Here is a 22,603-nt window from a genome sequence, read left to right as displayed (position 1 = left end):
GGCAATGCCAAATATCAACGTACTAAGCACTGTTTCACACCTTAGGTTTTTACAGACAACTTACTGTTCTGCCAACCCTCTGGCTGGAGAGGTACAGTAGCATTGTGGATAGTTTCTGCTCGTCATGCTGTTTATCTATAGGAACATTGAATCAAAACTGTGAATTTCAAATGTTATATAAAAAAAAACAAACATAGTTATAAAATGTACAGGATGAGATTCAGTGTTTTGAAAAAAGCCCATAGTCAGCATCACAGGGAGGACAAGCTGGCACGCCCATAATTACGAACACATTTCATTTTCAATTCATTTTGAAGACTGGAAGGTTGTGCCTCAGTCTTGTGTGTAAACTGCCCCTAACAACATTTAAATAGCTATTTCAGTACATACGCCCCCAATAATTGGCATGTCGGGTACACTTGAACATAGTGTCATGTGACTTTTTGTACTGCAGGTTATGTGCAACATGAAGTAATTATGCACACTTGTAATATTTTCTATTTTCATATGAGATTTAAGTGCTTTTTGTACTCACTGACATCTTTTTTTCTTCCTTGCATGGAATGCAAGAGAGAGGAGGAAAAAAAATGTTTTTCATAAAGTATATTTGCATTTGGTACTCCAATAGTAAAACCAGTGGGCAAAACATTATGTTTCATAATTTAATTTATAAAACTATGCCAAGTATTTAAAAGCTATTTTTAGAGTAAATCAAAAGAGAACTCATTCATTTTTTTCCTTTTCCTTTAACACATGCCTTTATCTTTGTATCTATAAATATGAGCATAATCCATAGTCATATGATTGTGCTACTGTTGTATGATACTGCAGTCTGATTCATAAATAAACTCTTTGCATGAAAGCTGTGTTTGTGATCAATTATTTAGGGGACATGTCTTGTTTCATGTAATATGACCTTGACAAATCCACTGGGGAAAATACATTTATCGATCTTTGTATAATATTGGAGGAATACACAACCTCTGTCTAAAGTGAACATGCGAGGTGGAAACAGTCAAACAAACACTAGTTCACAGCAAATTCAACATGAATTCAGTCGCAACTGGTCTGTTTTTCAAAGCAAATATATTTCTATTTTAAAAAAAAAAAGGATTTCAATTTAAAAAAAAATGTATATGTGCATGTGTATTTTGACAGATTTACCCTTGTGTACTGGCAATTTCAGTCCAATTACCCTGCCAGGCTGTCACACTGAGCTCCACTTGCTGGATCAAAGCGTTGGCAAAGACAATACTTGAGCTGAACCTCAAACTCTGATGCTTGGAGGGCATCCAAGCTCAGGCGCTGCTCAAATTCCTCCATGTGCCATCTTTTTTGAGCGCGGGCGAGAAAGTGTGGTTAGTGCTTCCTCTTATGTGATTCTTTATTATATACATAAGCTCTCTTTTGACTTTCCACCTATCGCTTTGCTCCAACGAACGTTGGCAGCTGTTTGAGACAGCAGGAGTGCTGAGAAAGGCTTTTGTAGAGAAATCACATCTCATTATGTACATTAAACATCTGTCTGAATATTTCAGAGGCAAGGGTTAACAAACATAGTCCACATATAGGATTTCTGCTGTAATTTAAAAAAAAAAAAAATGGGAGTAAAATGTTTTCAGATGGTATTATCTCTAATACAGTGGCAAGAAAAGGTAAAGTAATTTTCTGGTTTTCTGCATATATTGACACTGTAAATGGTAGATTTTGTATCTTGGGGTCATTCTGTGATAGATTTACTTCTATGTTTACAGTGTATTGTTCTGCTGAATCACCTGTCTTCTACTGAGCTCCAGCTTGAGTAGCAGAGTGCAGCAGAGCAGAGAGAGGAAGAGCTAGGTGGAGCAGAGTGGAGTGATTCTGAGTTTCATGCTAAAGGGAAATATGTCGCCGTGTGACTTTCTGTGCTCACCAACATCTCCACAAACTTGGAAGCTTCTAAGAGAACTAGCTGCTGCAACACAGGCGCGTAGCTGCGTGCCAGACAGTGTCAGACAATGCATTTAACAGAAGACAGTCAGAGCTGGAACATGTGGTGACAGGTGATAAACTGCATTATGAAAACCCTGTGCTTTGAATATATACAGATAGACGACAGAAACTTTTTTTAGTTGTCATGTCAGTAATATCTCCAATGGTAAGAGGCATTTGAATATTTTATGTTATCTAATGAGATTAAAACTCATCATAGAATATTTTTAGTTTGACCTAATAGACTCATTTCATAAAGAGGCGGGTGTCTGTGATTTCTAAATATCCAACACATCTTTCAACCTCTAGTCTCGGTGGATATGTGTTGTCAAAATCAAACAGTGTGCCACTGTTCTTTGGACCTCTCTGCCATCTGTCTCCAGCTGTCCCTTCATCACAGCTGCATCACTCTCAGAGCCAGACCTCAGTATCCGTATCCGTCATTACTGCGCACCTGTCAAACGAACACACTTCTGTTGCTTGGGGAGTTAAGGAACTCCATTAATGCTACAGTGACATGTGTCCTCCTTCACCTCGACTCCTCACACTGCACTCAGACTTCAGCTTTCTGGACCATACCCGGCTCCAACACTGGTAAAGGTGATGAAACTGATTTAGTTATGCATGAACATGACCAACTGGACAAATGTCATTTAGGGCAGTTCTGTACAAAATATTCTTTGCCAACACCAGGACATCAGGTGCATCACTTCATTTCCTATTTGTGATATCTAACGTTAGAAAAATCAAATGAGTTGTTTTACATTTATTTGTTGTTCCCAGCTAAGTCCACAAGATGGAGACAAAAAACAAATAAACACAAATAGAAACCAATTTCCAGAACTGTCTCTGCAGCTTCTCTTTCAAAAGATGAACAGAGGAGAGTAAACAAGTGTTTATTCTAACACATATATGTTGCATATATAAAGATATATTACATTAATTGATACACTTCATACTATTCACAGTTCATTATTACACTAACTCTTTTGTTAGGAGACCTTTAAATATATAAATAAACATTTACATGTTCATTTCTAGAAACAACGGAGTTAATTGTTTTGTTTAGAGCTTTGCAAGTTGAGAATTCGGTTGAATTTATTGTTGGAGGCAGTGTCAAATAGTTTGTTTGCATTCCTTCACCATATTTGGAGACTGGAAACAGCACTTGCATAACTTTTCCTAAATGTTTACACTGTGCCACATGTGTGTTTGTGTAGGTGGGCAGCACGGCACGAACGGCCGAGACACAGTTTGATGTGTTTCACAGCTGCACCGCAGCAACTACTTTGGCATAAGCTATGCTCATAATGCAGTAAATCTTGATTGGTACATGATACTGAGACCTTTAAATTTAGATTCAGTGAAAGAGCTGTCAGATGTGGCCTCGAAAACCATTTAACACAATTTATTGTCTACAGAACAATGGTCCACAGATTTTAATGTACCAGTTGAATAGTTCTTGGGATGAAATCCGTGCAGATGTGAATATAACAAATGCATCTGTGTTTCTAAATATACGTTTTCAAACTCTGTTGTAGCACAGAGGCTGGATCCCACTGTGCTGCTGGATTGTAGTTTTAACAGCTGATTCGATCCCCTCTGCGCCCGACGCTTCCTGGCTATTTATGGCAGATGCCCCATCGAGGCCGCTCTCTTCAGCCCTTACATGGTTGCTGTGGGATGAGGTTACCATGCCGATTTTGGTGCACACTCCCCAAACCCTTTAGAAACAGTGCTGTGTCACCTCTTGCCGTCAGTCTAAACTTTTTCACCTCAGGGTCCCAAACAATGCTCACAACAATGGATGTTTAGAAACCTCAGCCTGGACTTGTGGAATAATTTGAAGAGCTTCTTTCTCTGGGAGTCTGTTCTAACGTTGGTTGTGTATTTTTTTAAGCTTCTCCACCCCTTTCATCTCTGTCTCTCGCCTTCACCCTTCTCCTGCACTCCCCACTCCCACTCATTCTCTCTCCCTCTCCCTTCTGCTGCTGCTCCGCTGTTCCTGGACTGATTTATTTGGCCCCGTGCAGCAGAGCTAGTGGGAAAGTACCAGGCTATATTTGTCAGCTGCTGGAGTAGGTCCTGCTTCATGGTGGATGACTTTGGATCCTCTCTTTGGGTTTACCTGCTCACACCTGCCTCTCCTGCATCCTCAGCATCTGCTTTGGTCTGAATGAGGAACTAGTGAGACCCTTTGTTTGCTGGTTTTGTAACTTTTTAACTCTAACTCACGGATTAATGCACTTGATCTGCGAAGAGCCTCTTTCAGCCTTGGGGTTTTTGGAGCTAAAGCATTGTAAGTATCTCTTTTTGTTGTTTGATCTCATGCATTGTTTGATGTTATCTGAGTAAGTAGGCTGCTCTTTAATGTAAATCTGAAATTCATGACTAATGCAGATTGTACATTTTAAGCTCATTTGACCTTCAGATCTTAATGGGCCTTAAGTTGACTCTAAACCAGTGAGGTAGACTTAAACAAGAGGGGATAAGTGTAATGTCATTTTATTTTGTTATGTTTTTCACAATTGTTTTTTACATACTGTAAAGCAACAAAATGTTTCTTAACAGACAAAATTCATCGTTGTCATATTGCTCCAAAAAAGTCTCCTGCAAGTTGACTTCCTTTTAAAATTTCCCTCTAAAGCATTTAAGATTGGGAAAGTCGTTCAGTATCATTCATTAGGCTCTGGTTCGACTGTTCTCCCCTGCAGGACTGAATGTAACGTCCCGGCTGAGACTTGCTGTCTCATGTAATCACATGGGGATTCACATGCCAAGCTGCAGATTATGGCTGCATGCTGGTATGTATGCGCAGCTGATCTGTCGGTTGTATGTTGTGCTGGAGTGTTGTTCCACTGGACAGGTGTCATTTCTCCACAGTTTTGTTTTCATAGTTAGTGTGTGTGTGTGTGTGTGAGAGAGAGAGAACGTGTTACTCCATACGGCATTTACTTGGTGGCCAGCACCTGTTGCACCCATCAAAGTGAATGACAGGTTTACTGGGCTCCACATATTTGACCGTCTGCCGCTGGCTTCTGCTCATCTAGATATAAGAATATGAACTTGCACATGTCTACCAAATAGACACGTGTGTATTATCACACTGCTGTGATCAGTTTCCAAACCGGACCAACTAAAATAACACAATCAGACCCTAGAACTGGTCCAGTCGTTGACATTTGGTCATAACGGTCATTCAGTGTCAAGTGGACCTGCTCTACTCAGCTGTCCTGCAGCTCTCAGTCATCACGCGGAGATGAGAAGAGATGTTAATGTATTTAAATATACTCGCAGCGTACCCTGAACCTATTTGGTGGTAAAACACTGGCTGTGGAATGAACACCCTGTGTTCCCTCATCCTTGAACAACAGCTCCAGCTTTTGGCGTCGATCATTTCATCACTGCCCCGTTCATATTCAGAAACTGAAACTGACTCCATCTCACTGACCTTCCATTGTTCAAGCTCCTGGTGGCCTGATAACATACTGACTTTCTGAAAGTGTGATTGGTGTTTTAGTTACACCTGAAATGAATCACTGGAGATGGTGACTACTACCGGTTTGTGCTCATAAAATTCAAAATTCACTGTGCATTACTAAGGATTTTAATTTAAGTTACTTGTCATTAGTAAGGGAATAAATATGTTGGTAATATTGACGTGAAGAACTGAAACCCAGTCAGTTTCCTCAAAATAGATAATAGATGGATGGATATTACAGATATGATCAGTGTCGCTGGTACCAAACAATATATCCAATGCGTATAGGAAGAAAAAGAGGTCTTTATACCCAGCAGGCAGCATTTGTCCTCAACGGTTAAAGCTTTTTATTGTTTGAATATCTCACAAATCTAATGTTTGTGTATGAAGATCTACTTTAAGACCACTGGGAAAGAAACAGGGCGGATTCACTATAGCTTCACATCATTGGTTAACTTATTAATGATGATTTACTGACCTTTAATGGTCAGATTTATTTGGCTTTAAACATTTGTTTTGGCCACATTACAGTTTTCCCATTAATAGTTGGAGAGCTGAATGTCTCGGAGCATTGCGGTACATACTGTCACATGGGTTTCACTTTCACTGGGAACGATTCATTCTCTCTCTGTTAACATAGTTGTCTGTGTTAGAAGTAGCTAGAAGTTGCAAATTGACCTTTTGACTGTTCTGTATGGTCTTGAGTTGCTTCACCTGAAGTTACCTCATCATGTTACAGCCTGTGAAGATGTTCTTGGATGACGTGCCTTTAGGAAAGGATGGCCAGATCCTCGAGTAACCATTTCTGGCTTGAAATCCTCATCCTCTTCATCCCTCACCCTGCCTCTCTCTCTCGCTCTCTGTGTAAGAATTGCAGGACTGCTTAAGTGTATCTTCTCAGTACTGCTCATTGATATCCATATAAGAGCAGAGCAGGCAGATTTCTGTGCCGAGTGTCAGGCGGAGTTGAAACAAGGCAGCACAGATCTGAATCTAAAGTGAGGATGCCAGAGTAAATGTTTAAGGAAAGGAGGAGGGATGAAGGTTCCTACTCTGCTGCCTCAGGCTCTCACTTGACTTGTGCACTCCGTTTGTGAAAGATACTTTTGAATTATCTTTTGCATATTTGTGCATGTGTTTATAGTGTACGAGCTAACCTACTGTAAACAAAGGACATTTCTCCTAATAAAGTCAGTCATGGTCGTTATTTAGTGCAGAAAAACAAAGTGTGTGTCAGGAAACCTAAAAAGAAAGATATGATCGTAGTTTACCTTAATAATATTACACCAAATATTGCACCAAATAGTGTGTGTGTGTGTGTGTGTGTGTGTGTGAGACTGTTTTCAGAACCACGGCTCTGATTTTGAGAGAGGTGCTTTGATATTGAGTCACTGAGGGATTTGTTGAGGCCTCACCTCGTGGTGTTTACACGATGTGCCGGGTGTTGGGTTTTATTGAAGTGTGTGACCGGTTTGTACAGCTTGTGTAGCAGAGTGTCACGTTTCTGTTTGTCTTTAACCCAACAGACCCAAAGACAATCATAGTCAGAACTACTGGTCTAGTTTATATAAGAATTTTAGCACATGTGAAGATGAGAAAGCAAGTAGTTCATTTGACACAGAGGAGAGGGGAGTGAGAAACAGGCAGCGGGCATCGTACTAACATCATCTACTCTATGTGCAGGACTTCTTCTTCTTCTTCTTCCTTATATGTGAGGGTGAATATTCTGCACATTCAGCGCTTATAACTAAGAAACAAAAGCTAATTTGCATAAATAAAGAAAAGAGCACAGAAAAAGGTGAGAAACATGCTTATTGTAGAAAACTCTGAAAGGGCGTCACCACCAAAACTAAGCGGCTAATTGTCAACTAATTGCTGTTAAATTGGATATTGAAGGAGGTCTGCAAATAAAATCCTAAGTCTGTCTTTCTTATTTCTTATAGCAGTGTCTTCTGCATCTGATGTGGTCAGTGGCGCTGAAAGGAAGGGTACACAGAGAGATAGACAGTGAAATGGAGGATGGTAAAGATGACAAATGTGGGGAATAAGAGGAAAAAAGAGTGCGAGTAAAAACAAGGCAGAGCAGGGAGCAGGCGTGGAGCCGGTCCCCTGGTAAACACGGGCTGGCTGGCTGACAGAGTGACCTTTCCTTGAGGCAGCCACTCACAACAAGCGTTGCCTTATTAGGGGTGTTGACAGGGAGCCGAGGAAGAGTAGGGAAGGTGGGGTGGAGAGTTTGTGTATGAAAGGGTGAGAAAAGGCGTAGACGTAGAGGAGGTGAGTGAGTGTGCAAGCAAGCAGAGATCAAAACGTGTGCAACAAGAGAAAAAGGGATCAGGTCACTTCTTCAATGCAACTCAGAGACCTTTAGATTACATGTTAAATACTGTAGCTTAAAGGAATGATACACATCATACAGTATTAAATGGTACAGAGTCAGAGGATCTTTTCCTAAGAAACATGAATTATTCCTTAATTCTCCACATACTGACCTCAACACTAGCATGGGTATCTCTTTCATCATAGTTATATAAAGTTAAAGAACTTGTTGAAGTCACTTTATCAGGAAATTCTAGGAAGACAGTTTTCTTCCTCACTGTTTTGTGCAAAAGTGGCCAAATGTGGAGCAGTTAGGGTCACAGTCTATGATGTGGTGACTGATTAGGTCACGGCCTCGATACTGTAACCCCCATGATTTAAGATTCATCTCACATCCTGAGTGTTTTGTTGTTTCTTGAATGGATGACACTAAGCCCACATCCAGCCTCTGTGGTCATATTTGATTTATACATGATGATGAAAATAATATCGCTTTGGAAGTTTGATGGCACCTGGCCGTCCTGGCTGAAGCATGCTTGATGCGTTAGGGATACCAGCTGACTTCCAGTAGCACCAGATCCCCGCACCACCCGCTGCAGTCCTGCTGGCACTCTCCTCCAATCCCGTTTGAGAGTTTTTATCATCATGGCTAATTTCTGCCTGTAATCTGATTAGGGCTCTGAGCTGCTTTAGCACCCTGCTGTGCTGTCTCTCTCCCAGCTTCCCTCTGTGCACATACACACTGACGACACACAGACACACACACATACTGTATGACAGCCAGTCTGCGTCGGCTGAAGCTGAAGCTGTGAAGCCGTGGCAGTCACTCTGCTGTGGCTGTGTGCCTGTCTGTGTGTGTGTGTGTCACCACCTTCATCCCTTCCTGTCTGCTAGCCGATAACAGCCCTCGCCTCCACTGCTGCCACTGGCTACGAGGCTTTCTTCTGTTCTCCTCCCTAAACATGTTTCGAAACCCATGGATCTCTAATTACCATGTGAACCATGTGCAGCCCTGTGGCCAAGGTAAGGCCTGTGGAAGGGGGACGCTTGGTCAGACTATAGCATGAGTTGCTTAACCCGGTTGATTATCCTTAAATCTATACAGTAGACTGTTTGGGGGACTTGGCTGTTGCAATTTAGCCCCTTGGCAGACAGGGGATTGAGCTGGGAACATTTTCAAGTTTAAGAGTTTCTGATTTTAATACTGTACATTATGTGTTTTGGTAGTGATGGATTTGTGACCGAAACTTTGCTGTCATGTACTTTGCTTACACCTAAGCTCTCTTATTTTCTGTTGCCTCCTTTGTGATTTTCTACCTTGTCAGTGTACAACGACAACCTCTTTACACAAATTGTGTGCAAGCGAGGCCCCCGTTCGCTCAGGCGGTCTATTTTGCACCTCTGAATATTTATAGAAAATGCCTCACCTCACCACGTTCACTTTGGGACCATCAGCGGACTAAGCAGCTCTCTGGCACTGGCAGCACTGAGCCTTGCGCTGCTTGTTTTGTTGACAACCTGAAGGCGTTTCCAAGGAAAGCTGCACTGACTTATTTACAAGGGGCTTTCCATCGGAGGAAGCAGACTTGTGAAGTGACTGAGAGATAAACAGACACATGCACACACATCTTCATATGATTCTCACGGGCTGTGACGATCTTAAAGGTTTGAAGATTTAGGAGAAATTGCTTTTAAAGTTATGATATCTATTGGTTTAAGGTATCTCTTCTTCTGGAATCAGTGCTTTACATCCCAATGAAAAATGTGAATAACATGTGTGCAACAAGCAGATTATATAAAATGTCTTCAAACCGGGAGTTTAGGCCTCTCTAGCGTCTGATTGCGATTTTCATCCTGTCTTCACTAACGTTACTGACTCCTTCTGAACCTGATGTTGCAGTGAGCCTTTGAGGGTCTTTGCATCATCACCACACCTTTCCACATCCACACTGTCTGTCCTGCCAAACGTTCCCTAGCATTTTGCGACACAGCCTTTGGTGGCCAAAATAAGTGGCAGGTTTCTGTGAGGCGTCTGGAGCAGTAACACGATCTGTCTCCTATACTGGGATACAACTTTACAACAGGCTGCTGTTACTGTGACATGAGCGTGAGGGGGTCAACCGTCAGCTGGGAACTTTCTGAGTAACCTTTTTTTGACATGTGACTCAGAGAGACTGGAAATTTCTTGTCAGAACTTCACGGCACATTGTGTTTTCTCTCAGAGAAGAAGAACTTTATTAACTTATGAGCATGATTTTAATTTGAAAATATCATAATAGTGGATATATTTGTGAGAGGAGTTGTAAAACAGGCAGTGGGAATGAAGTTGAATAAATGTGTTAAAATGCACTGTGGTTATTAGGTTTTCTAGTGATTTTAGTGCTGAAGCTTATTCTACTCTGGAATACCTTTGTTCTGCAGACACCATCCAGCACCAATAACCTGTATTTACATCTTTTGCTTTTGTAATTGTAGTGAATGTGAATCACAAATCACCAGTGGCTGTTTGAATATATATATTTATACTATAATATAGTATTTGGTTGGCCATGCTGGATGTTGTTTTGTTGTAGGTAGGTTGACACTGCATTACTGCGCCAGGACTCAGGCAACTCAGGCGTTTCAAATAAAAGGGAGGGCAGCATTTTTCCAAGCAGCGATAATATCAAGCTGTAGTATGGATTTCTTTCTTTCTTGACTGAGTTTGCTTTTCTCTTTTTTGCTTTTTAGGATTTGAATGTAAAGCTCCCACCAAGCTCAGCAGCTCGGTCTCATTTCCCACAGAAGCCTTAAGGTGAGGTCGGAAAAGTGGAGCTGCTGAAATCACATGTAGCATTTCTTAAGAGCATTTACATTCCTCGTATTTTACACTGTCGTCGTGATGTGGATATTTAAGGATATAGGTTTACTGGACCGCTTTAGCTTATTGTGTGCGATAAGCATTAAAAGCCAGGGATGCCTGGAACAGCTTATCCTAAGACACTTTTTGTACGCATGGCATTAAGGCCATAATACTTTGCATTTGTTTACAACGTTTCCAGAACTCTAGCAAGGACCAATGTGAAACATGTAACATACAGTAAATAGGGCCTTAATAGTCTTAGTTACCCTAGTGATTTTAAAGACTATGTGTCTTATTCTCACTTACACAAAAGGTTGAGATTTCTAAATGTGCACAACTGAAACTTGAAGAGTTAAGATTAAATGAGAACTGGCACAAGTTTAAATGTTGATAAAATAAACAGAGCTTTTATAAAGAAACGAGAGGTGATTTGATTTCTCCTCCATTGACTTGTGTCACCCGCTGACGATTACCTTGATTGTCTGTTTCCACCTGGAGGAGAGTCAGTACTTGACCCAGTTCTTAAGATGGATTGTGTAGGAAGTGACACCAGCTGAGCTTCAACTTCACCTGCCGTCACCTATTTAAGAGAAGTCGTTTAAGGCAGAGTTGTGGTGAAGGCTGAAAGAGGAATCTAGGCACAAATGGTTGCTGGTGTTTTATCTAAATGAGATAAAGTAGTAGATAAAGAGTCACCACAGTATTGCCATTCTTTAAATTCAGTTTCACCACCTTGTTCATCTTTAATCGCTGAGTAAATGAAAATAAAGCCTCATTCTTTTACATACAGGATTCAGAATGTGATCCATTTATTCTTTACTGGTTTCTGACTTTGTCTTCTCACTTAGTTTTCAGAGTGACTTTTCCACGAGTGACAAGACCAGCTTGGTCAAGAGTATTTCAGATACAGATGCCAAACTTTTGGGTGTCCTTCCCAAAGGTGTGCGTTAATTCTAGGCACTCAGAATAACTCAAAATAAACTCAGCTGTTGCTACTTCTTATATTTGTGTGATGCTAATTTTGTATTTTCTGTTTAATCAGTTTCAGAGTTGAGGAAATACTTTGAGGGAGCAGTCACAAAAGATTTGGAAATGAACAGGTGAACTAAATTGTGTTTTACATTTCATCACATTTAAATACTCTTATAAAGCTTGAATCAGCTGTTAACCTTTACCTTTTACCTTTTGTCTTTGATAGGAAGGAGAGGATAGCCCGACGCCTGGAGGGGATCGAAAATGAGGCTCCTCCTGCACTGGTGCCCGGTGGTTTGGTGGCCAACAGGATGCTGGAGGAGGATCCCCCACGGTACACCCGTGCCTCAGACCCCTGTGAGCCTTGTGTGATGGGTAAGCATGGCACAATGCACTGCAAAAATATGTGACGCTGCCTTTTATTGGCCTTGAGTTGGCACCAGAAACGTGTCCTGCATGATAAAGAATCACTTTTTGTTATTATTTATAAACCATATTGCCTGTTAGTTTAATTTTACTGGTACCTCAGCATGCTCCTAACATCCTTATGATTCCTCCAGTGCTGCTGCTCAGTGGATATAAAATACAAAGCATCTTGGAGTAGTTGCATGTTTTTTTTATTTTCAAGATATAAAATATCTTTGATGTGTTTTATTAGAATAATAACAGAGCAACAAAATCCATCATTAAATGAAAGGAACAATATCCATTCATTGAATCATGGACTGCAGCTGACCTGAAGCACTAAGTCGGAGTCTCGTGTGAGATGAATATGTTCTTGGATTTCAAGTAACTTCATTTGTAATTAATGGTGTGTTCACACTGTTTACTGCAGTGAGGCGCTACAGCCGAGAGGATTTGGAGGCACCTCAGAAGCAGGTCTCATCTCCGGAAAGATCACCTCAGTGGAAAGGTGGTGTTGGCAGCGCCCCTACAGAGCCGGTCTTGGTGTATGTTGACCCAGTAACGTTATCCACCTCCTCCACACCCACATCTGGCCCCACAGACCCCTCCAGCCTCAACTCCAAGGCTGAACGCATCGCCCGCTACAAAGCAGAGCGCCGCCGCCAGCTCTCAGAGCGTTATGGCATCCTCCTGGATCAGGAGGCGGACACTGATTACACGCCTAGGTACCGTTCCCGCAGAGACCCAGTTACCTCTGGCCAACAAACGTCAGCCAGGAGAGACAGAGACAGACAGGAAGTGGAAGAACAAGGACAGGAACCCAGAGTGCCATACCGCTCTGGAGTGGGCAGGGTTTACATGAGGACTCATCCAGATCCTACACCTGTTTCCACCTCTGGCCCTGCCCACATCACCCAAACCCCTCCCCACGCCACCTACGCTCCTCCCCACGCACAAGAAAGGTCGAGCAGATTTTCAGAGCGGGAAAGAGCGATGAACGTGGAGAACTACAGACGTGGAGGGGCTCACGAGCGCTCAGCCACACTAAGAGCCAGAACTCAGGAGCAGCATCCGGCCCAACAGCAACAACAACAGCATCACAAAGACCCTGCCCACCAGGAGCCAAGCCCCACCTCCACCAGGGACTACAGCATTGCAGCAATGCCCAGCTCTCCTAGCACTGCCCGCCGGGCCTCCCTGCCCTCCACTCGCTATGGCATCTCACCTGGGGATTTATTCATAGAGCAGCAGGCCCAGAGCATCCTCAACAGGCAGGGGTGAGTTTGGAAAAATGTGGTTGTAACATTCACGACACACATCAAGATAATCACAAGTGTGTGACAAAATGCACTTCAGAGGATCAGAAACAGATGAAAAATCATTACCAGACAAACAAAGACATGCATCTGAGTTGTATTTTACAATGCATATTTATAGTGGACAGGATACAACATCCGTTAGTCGTCATAGTAAGTAAAAGTAATTCAAAATATTTGTAGTATTGCATCTTTGCAAATTAAATTGCACCACCTTCACTTCAGTGTGACCATAAAAGAGGTCAGTGAGTTCCTCTTTCGTTAGTTTTGTTCTGCTCCACTTGCAACATTAGATCATCTTTCCATGAAGAGTCTGATGTCTCTGCACTATATTTTTAGACTACATTGAGTTCCAAAGAGTTCAAATCCCAGTTTTCTATTAGATGTTCACCCTAATCCACTTTCTGTCCATCATTTTATCATTATAAAGTTAGTGACACAAGTTTTTGTTTAAGATATGTACATGTCTGAAGTATTAAAGATGACATCAGTTTGCACAGTCTGCAGACTTCTGAGCTAATGAGCCTCATGCTTTTACCACTAGGCTTGAATTGGGATCTTTCTAGACTGTGGGTCTAGCTCTGTCATGTTTGTCCTGCTCCAGTTTCAAATAGAAATGTCCTTTGGGGAGGTTGAAGGGTGACAGACAAGATTGCATGCTGTGTTTTTGGAGGGTATTTTATTTCCTTACTTGCCCCAGGAGGTAAACCTGATTTAACAGCAGGTTGGTTCTTTAGCTAAGAGCTTATGTCACTTAAATAAATCTGAGTATACTCTACTTGTCCGGTATAAGTAGACAATTAAGAACTGAACCTGACGCTATTGAGGCTGTAATGCTGTTTGTATTTATGAAGGTTAAGAGGGGGAAGCGTTGTTTCATCGACAAGACAGTGAAGTGTCATAACTGATCATCATACTTTCACGTTAAACATAAATGTTTTATCAATGTTTTGGTAATAAAGCCATTTAAAGTCCTTTTTATTCAATTAAAACATGTTCTTATTTATACTTTATTGAGCCAAAGTCTGAGGAACTCTTTGCTGTCTGGACAGTCTGTCCCTAAAAGACCTTACACTCAGATAATAAGAGCATGGTTCCAGGAAGCACAGATACCTGACTCATGTCACACTAAAAGTCCCCTGTCACATGAGTTGGATCAGGTTCTATACACATATCCAGAACTCTGTAACGCTGACAGTTCTTTCATTAGTACAAAACCTTCCTCTGCAACTGCATTCTTGTTATATTAGTGTGGTTGTGTGTGACCTGGGTTTCATGAGGAGTTGAGTGCCGTTAGTGAACCGGAGTTGATGGGGTGACATTAGTCAACTCAGGACCCTGAGTTGTGCTCACTTAGTGCTCCGTGCTCCGTGCTCACACCCCCACTCCTCAGATTCTTGCCTTTTGGCCCCTATGAAATTACATCACATGTACCACGACTGTGACTTTGACAATATCATTGCATTACATATGCATACCCCTTGAGCTAGCATGTATATTTTTCTAGTCACCTGTTATGGTTTTTGTGCTGGAAGAGTTGCAGAGAGGAACATATCACAACACAACTTTGAGTTCATCTGAGTCATCTATTAGAAGTTCTTTGGTATACAAACATGTTTGCATGTTCTCAAGTGGAGAATGGATTTCTGATGAAGACCCACAGTCAGCCTTTAAGTTTGTCTTTGTTCCATTTGGTAAATAACTTTTCCAAAGAAAGGAAACTCAGTCTTAATGTCTAATGTGTCTCGTAATAGGATGGTGTGATCATTTCTAGCTAGTAGAAATGTCTGATGTAATCGACTGCCACTGACTTCCTTTGTAGCCTTATCAGCTGCTTTAGCATTAGTGTGTACTCATTAGTGTGTACGCTATAAGATTAAGGCGGCCTTTGGCAACCAGGGGTCAGAGATGTTTCAACAAAGACTCAAAAACCCTGGGTATGCTCCTACTTGACCTTGTTCAAATGTGCTGTAGGATTATGGAGCTCAAGTTGGCCCCATGACAATCTCATGTCATAAACTTTTGTTTCACTATGTGCCTTTGGACTTAAAATGGTTGATGAAACTTGTGTTTGGCCACAATTTCCTTTTCAAAAGGAATTAAATTGAGTGTGTACAAACATTAAGCTGTGAGCGTTAAGTAATCCAGTGACTGAGTGGTTTATGTAATTGCTCATCAGCCTTTGTACATTACCTGTAGATCACGTCTGGTTTGAGTTGAGCTTTATGTTCGGACGGTGACGTAAATCTTTAAATGAACTGGAATCTCAGTGTCACTTATTCATTCCTTTCCCCAAGAATCCGAGTAAGGGAACGATTGTCCAGGGATGAAACTGCCCAGAGGCCCTCTGACTGTAGTCCAGATCAACACCAGGCTAACAGACGGTATACTGCTATGAATCCATCACAGCTTCCAGAACCCACCCAACAGAGGACAGGTCCCCAGCCTCAGCCCAGCCCAAACCACCATTCTGCCCACAGCCAAACACCCTACACTCCCTCTGCCCCTGAGTACCAAAACTCTGGCCCTACTGTAATTTCTCAGACCTATATGGCTATGCCTGCCCCAGTATCCAACTCCAAACTTCCTGGACCTCCGGAGGTGCTGCCACGAAGGAGAATGAGTGCTGACCAAATGTATGCTGCCAATAGAGAGGCAAGATTGGAGGCCAGGCAGGCTCTAAAGGAAGAGGCACAGACAGAGGGCTTACTGAAGAGCAGGAAAGCAGTTTTGCCTTCAGAGATTCGCCGAAGAGAAAGGAGTGTGGATGATATTCATAGAGGCCAGAATGAAGAGATGGACTGGCAGAACTGTAGCCCAGAACGGAGGAGGAAGAGTCAAGAAAAGGAAGACTGGGATCCAAAGAGACCCAGGGAGAGGGGGAGGGAGAGAAATGTCGCAAGGATCAGGGAAAGGGAGAGAGATCCTGTCCCGAGCCATGAAAGCCAAGAGGAGAGATTATTTAGATCTATGCAGCCTACGTCTGTTCACCAGCAGCCCAGGCAGCATCAATCATCAGAGCCTGTCTACCTTGAAGAGTCCCACATTCAGATGCAGGAGCCCCAAACGCAACAACAGTATGAGCCCAGACAGAGACAACACGGTGCTCAAAATCAGCAGCAAGATTCTAAGAGGCAGTTTCAGTACGACCACTCAAGACAGCCCCAAGATCCACAGAGACAACAACACTCTCAAAAAGAGCAGGAATATGAGTTACAAAGAAAAGTTGCGCCAAGTAATCAGCAAGACTCCCAGGGAAAACTACGAGAGCCCCACGTAGAAGAGGAGTTTGAACCTCAAAGGCAGCAGCAGGATCCCTCAGGGCACCAGAGGTTTGACTCAGCTGTCTATCTCCAGAAAGGCTCTTCTTTGCCTCAGGCCAAACACAGAAGCATGGAGATGAGCGGAGGGCCCAAACCAAAGACCCGAACCCGCTCTATGTCAGATATAGGTTTAAGCAAACATTCTGCCATATATCATACAGACAGGCTACCAGCCAGCCGAGATGGAGCCAAGGCCATCCAACCATCAGGGGTGGCTAATGGGGAGATGGGCACACTGGACACCAGGGTGTCAGTAGCACAGCTGCGACACTCTTATCTGGAGAATGCCAACCGGAAACCTGAGTTGTACGTCCAATGGCATGGCCTCTTTGCTGCATCACTAAATAACTGTCTAACTCCGCATTAGTGAGCTGTTGCAAAAAAATAAATAATAATCCAATGATGATCCACATAAACAATGCTGACCTGTAGCATGAACTGAGTGATGGTGTATTGCAATGACCTCTACAATTATCATGTTGAGAGCAGTGTCTGCAATTTTACATTTCAAGCTTAATTTACTTAGAATAATTTATTGCAAATGATCCTTTGGCAGTTGCTGCTGCTGCATGGATTTTACATAAAGGCTCCTAATGTTGGTTTTCAATGAGGCTGTGCTCAGCGTGTGTGGCTATATTTGTGTGAGTTCTACTAAAACAACTCCAAACCAACCAACCATTCTTCCCATTATGTTGTCTTTGTTGATCTTTCCAAATTGACCCACTGCTCCAAAAGTGAGACTACTAAAGTAGATCTCTCAGCAGTGGAGGTAGATCCAGCTAGTGGCAGTGATCATGACAGAAGTGCTCGGAGGCCTCGACGTTACATCACTCCAGGAGACAGTCGCATGTCGGAGAGGTTTAGGACCCAGCCCATCACCTCTGCAGAGCGTTTGGAATCTGATAGGTACAGAAGGGCTTTCTGTAGCGATGTGCAGGAGCTCTTCCGAATCATTTCATTCACAAATGAGAATACACTCAACTGCGTGGCAGTGCATGATTGTAGGCTGGCAGTGAGTTAATAATAATATACAGTGGTTTAAATCTGTTTTACTGCAGATGATTTATGTATAGTAATGTTTTCTGCAGGTGCCGCCTGAGCCCATCACAGCTACAGGATGCTGAAGGTCAGCTCACTTTGATGCATCCATGCACAGTATAATAAAACATACTTGTATACTGTATTTTATAACAGGTTTCAGTGATGCCCTGTAACATAATTCTCTCTCTCTTTTTGTAGATGAAGAGAAGCTCGATGAGAGAGCCAAGATGAGTGTGGCTGCCAAGAGGTCTCTCTTTAGGGTATATTTCCTTCTTCATATACATTTTTAATCATACAGAAATTTAAATGATTACTTATATGTTTAAAGTTCATGGTCTCAAACCAAAAGCTAAAGCATTTATCAGGTTTACAGCTGTTGTGGGGGGGGGGATGTCAGGTACCATACAGTATGTTAGATCTGCACGTTAACTGGGTGCTCATTCTTCACTTCACATGTGATTATTATGAGCTCTGTCTTTCTGAATCAAAGCACTAATGTATTTCTGACATATTGCTCCAGGAGCTTGAGAGGACTTCAGAGGGAGGAGTTCCCAAACCTCGCTCTCGAAACGCTGCTGTCGAAAGGCGTCTGAGAAGAGTTCAGGACCGCTCACACACACAGCCCGTCACCAACAAGGAGGTGGTCAGTGCTTCAAGGTAGCACTAATATATTGCTTTTAGCTTTAGTTTGTACAGAATATTCTATTGTTTGAAGTCTTGAAGTGTTTTCTTGCTTCCATGTATTGTTACTGCTGCATCTTCAAACATCTGTCAACTTCTTAAGTCTGTTATTTGTATTTATGTTTGCATTTTCTTTTTTCCCCCCTATCTGTACGTCTTTTTCTACACTTGTAAGTGATCCTGCCACATCTCCACAATTAGAGGGCGTCCACGCTACTGTCACTCATGTCCCCAGCCCCACTGTAGTCAACACCAGTGTGACTAGCATCAGGTATAGCTTGGCTGAGCTGTTTTGTATATGTACATGTGTGCATGTGATGTTGCATTGTTAATAATCTATACCTATGGTCTTTATTATCCATTGTCCCATTGTGTAAACCAAAATAGAATGATTTTTAACATTTCAATTAAATGAAACCTTCAGATAGACTGACACAGGTTTAGAATGGATCATGAATGGGGTAAATTTTAATAAATTTGAACCTAGTTCTGAAATGTATTTGTTCCTATTAGTATTTAATGCACTAAAGCTAAATATAAAGCTATTCTTGCAACATTATGAGATGACCATAAAGGCAATAGTATCACACCAAACAAATCAACAGTTTTTCAGTCATTTAAGTTTTTATAATTCAATCAAAAATGATCCTATATTACATTTGCTCTGTCTGAGGCCGAGCAATCTACTGCCATTTAGTGGCACAGCCATTTAGTGACAGACGTGCACCTGTTTCCTCTCATGAACTTAATTTGTCATCTGTACTGAACAATGTAAATGTGGCACAGAGACATTGTATTCTCTACCTCCCTCTCCTGGCTGCAGTGCCGGTCTGTCCACCCAGCTCACTTTACCTTGTTATTTCTGTCCTCTCGTGCGCTGCTTCTTTGCTGTGTGCACCTTATAGGGGAAAGAAGCTGATGTTTACCCAATAACTCTTTCAGTACTTTCCATCGCCCAGTTTGCAAGCATTTCTTCTTGCAGTGTTACTCACACACGGGTCATAGATGTCACTAAAGAAGTAGGTTGCATTTCTTATGTAAAGGTCAGAGGTTGAGGCAGTTAAATTGTTGCGCATGTCTGGGTTCACGTGTCCTGCAGTGTGTTTACCAACCCAAGTTTAGCTTAGCGCACTCCTGGGAGAGTGCTGCCATAACCCCTGCAAACATCTGAGTGCATTATATGATTATCTCTCTTACAGTATGTGAACTTATCTACTTACGTCTCTGTAGCTGCGCTTATAATCCAACACAAAGCTGGATGCATGTGTATCCAATCATTTCATATTTAAAGCAGGAAAATATTAGCTTTAGATTTCACAAGAGGCAAGTGAAATTGAACAAGCATTTGATTAAACTGCATAGTGTGTTTTATATTCTGTACAACAACCCTGGCTGGAAGAGATCTGTTTTTTGATAACTCATCACTCATGCATGACATCTCTCTGTCACTCACTCAGCGTTCAAGCGTCCTCGCTGCTGGGCTCAGCGGTCCAAGAGCAGGAGAAGGGAACCCAAGAACTCAAGCAACCCACTAACTCTCCCAGTGCTGGGCTGAAGAGAGATGACCAGGACCTTCTTCCAGATGAGCCAGACCTATCCACCCTCAGCTTGGCGGAGAAGATGGCCCTTTTCAACCGCCTCGCGCAGCCTACAGGCAAAACCACCGAAGGGAACCGAGGGGGTACCCGCCAGCGTCGGGCCAGTGCTCGTTTTCAGACCCAACCCATCACTCAAGGAGAAGTTGAACAGGTAAGAAAACAAAATTCTAAACAATTAGTTATAAAGGTCAAATAGGTCAGTAGATGTTCTCAGTTGACAACATTATAATAAGGAATCTTCTTCAAACTCTTCAACCCCACTTACAAACCTTAGTAGCGCCTTTTCTAAACCCCACAAAATAATAAAAATTATGACAAATTTTTAAAATGAGGACATAACAACTGTAAAATTCAGGTTATGGCAGAACATGCTTTTGTATTTTAAATCCGACAGAGCCCAGCACCTACCAGACTCCCTTCCAGGTCACTTAGTGTTTCACCGTGCACTAGTTTCACAGAGTTGATCATTATTATTTTTTTGCCTTTTAACACAGCGACCTCACATATTCCTATGAACTCATGTTCTTAGCTGTGTATTATAGACAATTATTCGTGTCCACACAGGAAGCTGAGCAACTTGTAACCTCTGCAGCGTGTAACGGTGACGTAGAGGTCAATCAGGGAGAGCATGTAAGAACCCTGCTGCCTGTACAGAGCTTCTCATTGGTTGATCTGGTTTGGCAGTGGATGCTTTTAGTAGCTAATTGAGCTTAGTGATGTTCATAAATGCAACCTACAGAAGTAAGTGTGTATTTGACAGATCAAATAAAGGTTTCACAAGTACCTGATGCAGCACTGAATAAAAGTTTACAGTTTGTTTCTTGGCTGCTTTTTTCAACTAATTGCTTCTGTTACATGCTTTTTTATTGCACATCAACCATCGGATGTTTTAATGCTAATACAGTAGCACGTGCCACTCTACTCAGACCTCCTACCAAGCTAAACTTGCAAAAAGAAAAAAAGACTCTGGCCTTGACTGTGTGCAGAAACCTTGAGTTGCAACCCTGAATCTTAGGTCCACAGTTGAGGTTGAGCATCTTGGCTGTATATTACATTCCTTTTGAATGTTGCACTGAACTACACACATATGCAGTAGATAGTAGCAGTGCAGATCTTGTTTGAAACTCAGTTTATGATTTAATAACTTACCTTGGTCTAAAAATTCCCGCTGACAGCTTTACGTAATTTTAATTTGTAATGTTTAAGTTGCTTCTAAATGACAAAGTGATGATGCTTTTGAGTTTTTCTTTTCTGCCAGTTTTATGAATGGTTCAGTTGTGCCTGTGCCTCTTGCTGCCATTTTGTGAATGAGAATTGCTAAATAGCTGCAGCTTCATGAGAAACCTGAACGTGATGTGATAGCTGCTGTTGTTCCTCTCCTCTTCTAGTCTCCATCTATCTCTCTCATATCTACCCATGTAGCTTCATCCTCACTTTTCTGATGAGTCCTGCTGTTTCATCAGGTAAAAATCGGAGATGTCAAACTGGAGCCCCTCTCAGCCTCCCTGGTTCGCTCCGTGGCAGCCGTCGCCTCCCACGCATCTGTCACCACGGTAACCATGACGCCAGGCAGCAGCGTTGGTGATGATGACGGTCTGCGTCCAGGGAAGTCCACTGCCGTCCCCTACATCCCTGCCCAACAACAGGCTTCTGGCATCACAAACAGCCACCAGGAGAGGGCGCTGAGGTATTTCTCCATGACCCAGAGCGGGGACCCAGGCCACCTTGAGCCTGAGCTCAACTCCTCCCCCTTCCTCCCTGACAGCCGGGAGAAAGTGGGGGCTCCTCCTGCTCCCACATCCTTCACTGATCACAGGCAGCAGGGGGAGGTGGTGGAGGAGCAACGAGAGGAGGAGGACAGGGGAAGACATCAGGGAGGAGCCAGAGAAGAGAGCCACGGCAGGCTGCACTCCCCTGACAGGCACCGGGACGGCAGGCAGCAGCAGCAGCAGCATCCCCAGCTTCAGTACTCTGCCAAGCCTTCTTTGTGGAGGGGCGAGCCAGAGCCACTGCCCAGCTGGCGAGCCGCAGACAGAGACTCCCAGGAGAGGAGGGAGAGAGCAGAGGGAGGAGGAAGAGGAAGAGGAGGCTACCTGAGAGAGGCTGCAGCATCCTCCACACAGGAACAGGAGAGGAGCAGTGGCCGCAGCCAGGCAGGCATCTCAGGTAGGAGAGAGGGGGGTGAATGACAATGGAGTGGACAAAAAGAAAAGAGAAAACACCAAAAAGAGAGAGAGAACAATGTCTAGAGAAGAAGCTATCCTCTTTATCTTCATTGTTTAATGCAGTGTGCACCCACGCACGACTGCTGTCTACAGACTGCACACACTCGCCCCAGCTGGGGGTATTTGATTTGGCTGATGCTGTGTATGTGTGTGTGTGTGTGTGTGTGTGTGTGTGTGTGTTAGGGAGATGGGGAGAGAGATGTCTGAGCCTGGATCTAATTAGCATATTTCCCCTTTCATTTGCCTCGTGGCTCCCTTTGTCTGGGATGTGACATGCTGTTTTTCAGACACCTATGGTTTTTAGATCAAGCTGTGTGTGCTCACTGTTGCAGCCTGTGTCGAGGGGCTGTGGTCTCCTTGCACCAGATCATGCCTGTGGGTTAGTCATGGCCACCCCGGCATAATGGACCTGACCCGTTTTTATGTGCT

At 42.8% G+C, this 22,603-nt stretch overlaps 1 protein-coding gene across 10 annotated transcripts in view; it reads left to right on the top strand.

The window, feature by feature from the left end:
* Positions 1–3,729: 3,729 nt before the first annotated feature.
* LOC113171966 (supervillin-like) overlaps positions 3,730–22,603 on the top strand; it is a 33,297-nt gene continuing 14,423 nt past the window's right edge. For 4 of the 10 annotated variants that reach the window (XM_026374720.1, XM_026374719.1, XM_026374714.1 and 1 more), the window contains exons 1-15: positions 8,143–8,794; positions 10,502–10,565; positions 11,462–11,553; positions 11,656–11,713; positions 11,812–11,960; positions 12,421–13,267; positions 15,604–16,935; positions 17,365–17,535; positions 17,718–17,755; positions 17,869–17,930; positions 18,191–18,327; positions 18,527–18,622; positions 19,809–20,100; positions 20,514–20,579; positions 21,413–22,115. In XM_026374720.1, coding sequence (XP_026230505.1) covers positions 8,734–8,794; positions 10,502–10,565; positions 11,462–11,553; positions 11,656–11,713; positions 11,812–11,960; positions 12,421–13,267; positions 15,604–16,935; positions 17,365–17,535; positions 17,718–17,755; positions 17,869–17,930; positions 18,191–18,327; positions 18,527–18,622; positions 19,809–20,100; positions 20,514–20,579; positions 21,413–22,115 — 4,168 coding nt within the window. In that variant the 5' untranslated portion in view covers positions 8,143–8,733. Of the gene's footprint in view, positions 4,271–8,142; positions 8,795–10,501; positions 10,566–11,461; positions 11,554–11,655; positions 11,714–11,811; positions 11,961–12,420; positions 13,268–15,603; positions 16,936–17,364; positions 17,536–17,717; positions 17,756–17,868; positions 17,931–18,190; positions 18,328–18,526; positions 18,623–19,808; positions 20,101–20,513; positions 20,580–21,412; positions 22,116–22,603 lie in introns of those variants that run through there. The other 6 variants (XM_026374716.1, XM_026374723.1, XM_026374715.1 and 3 more) reach the window with 6 other exon arrangements.

This window comes from Anabas testudineus, chromosome 17 (assembly GCF_900324465.2).
Source record: "Anabas testudineus chromosome 17, fAnaTes1.2, whole genome shotgun sequence".
In the NCBI taxonomy this organism is placed as follows: domain Eukaryota; kingdom Metazoa; phylum Chordata; class Actinopteri; order Anabantiformes; family Anabantidae; genus Anabas; species Anabas testudineus.
Note: the sequence above shows the minus strand (reverse complement) of the source record. Positions and strands in the feature narration are given on the sequence as shown.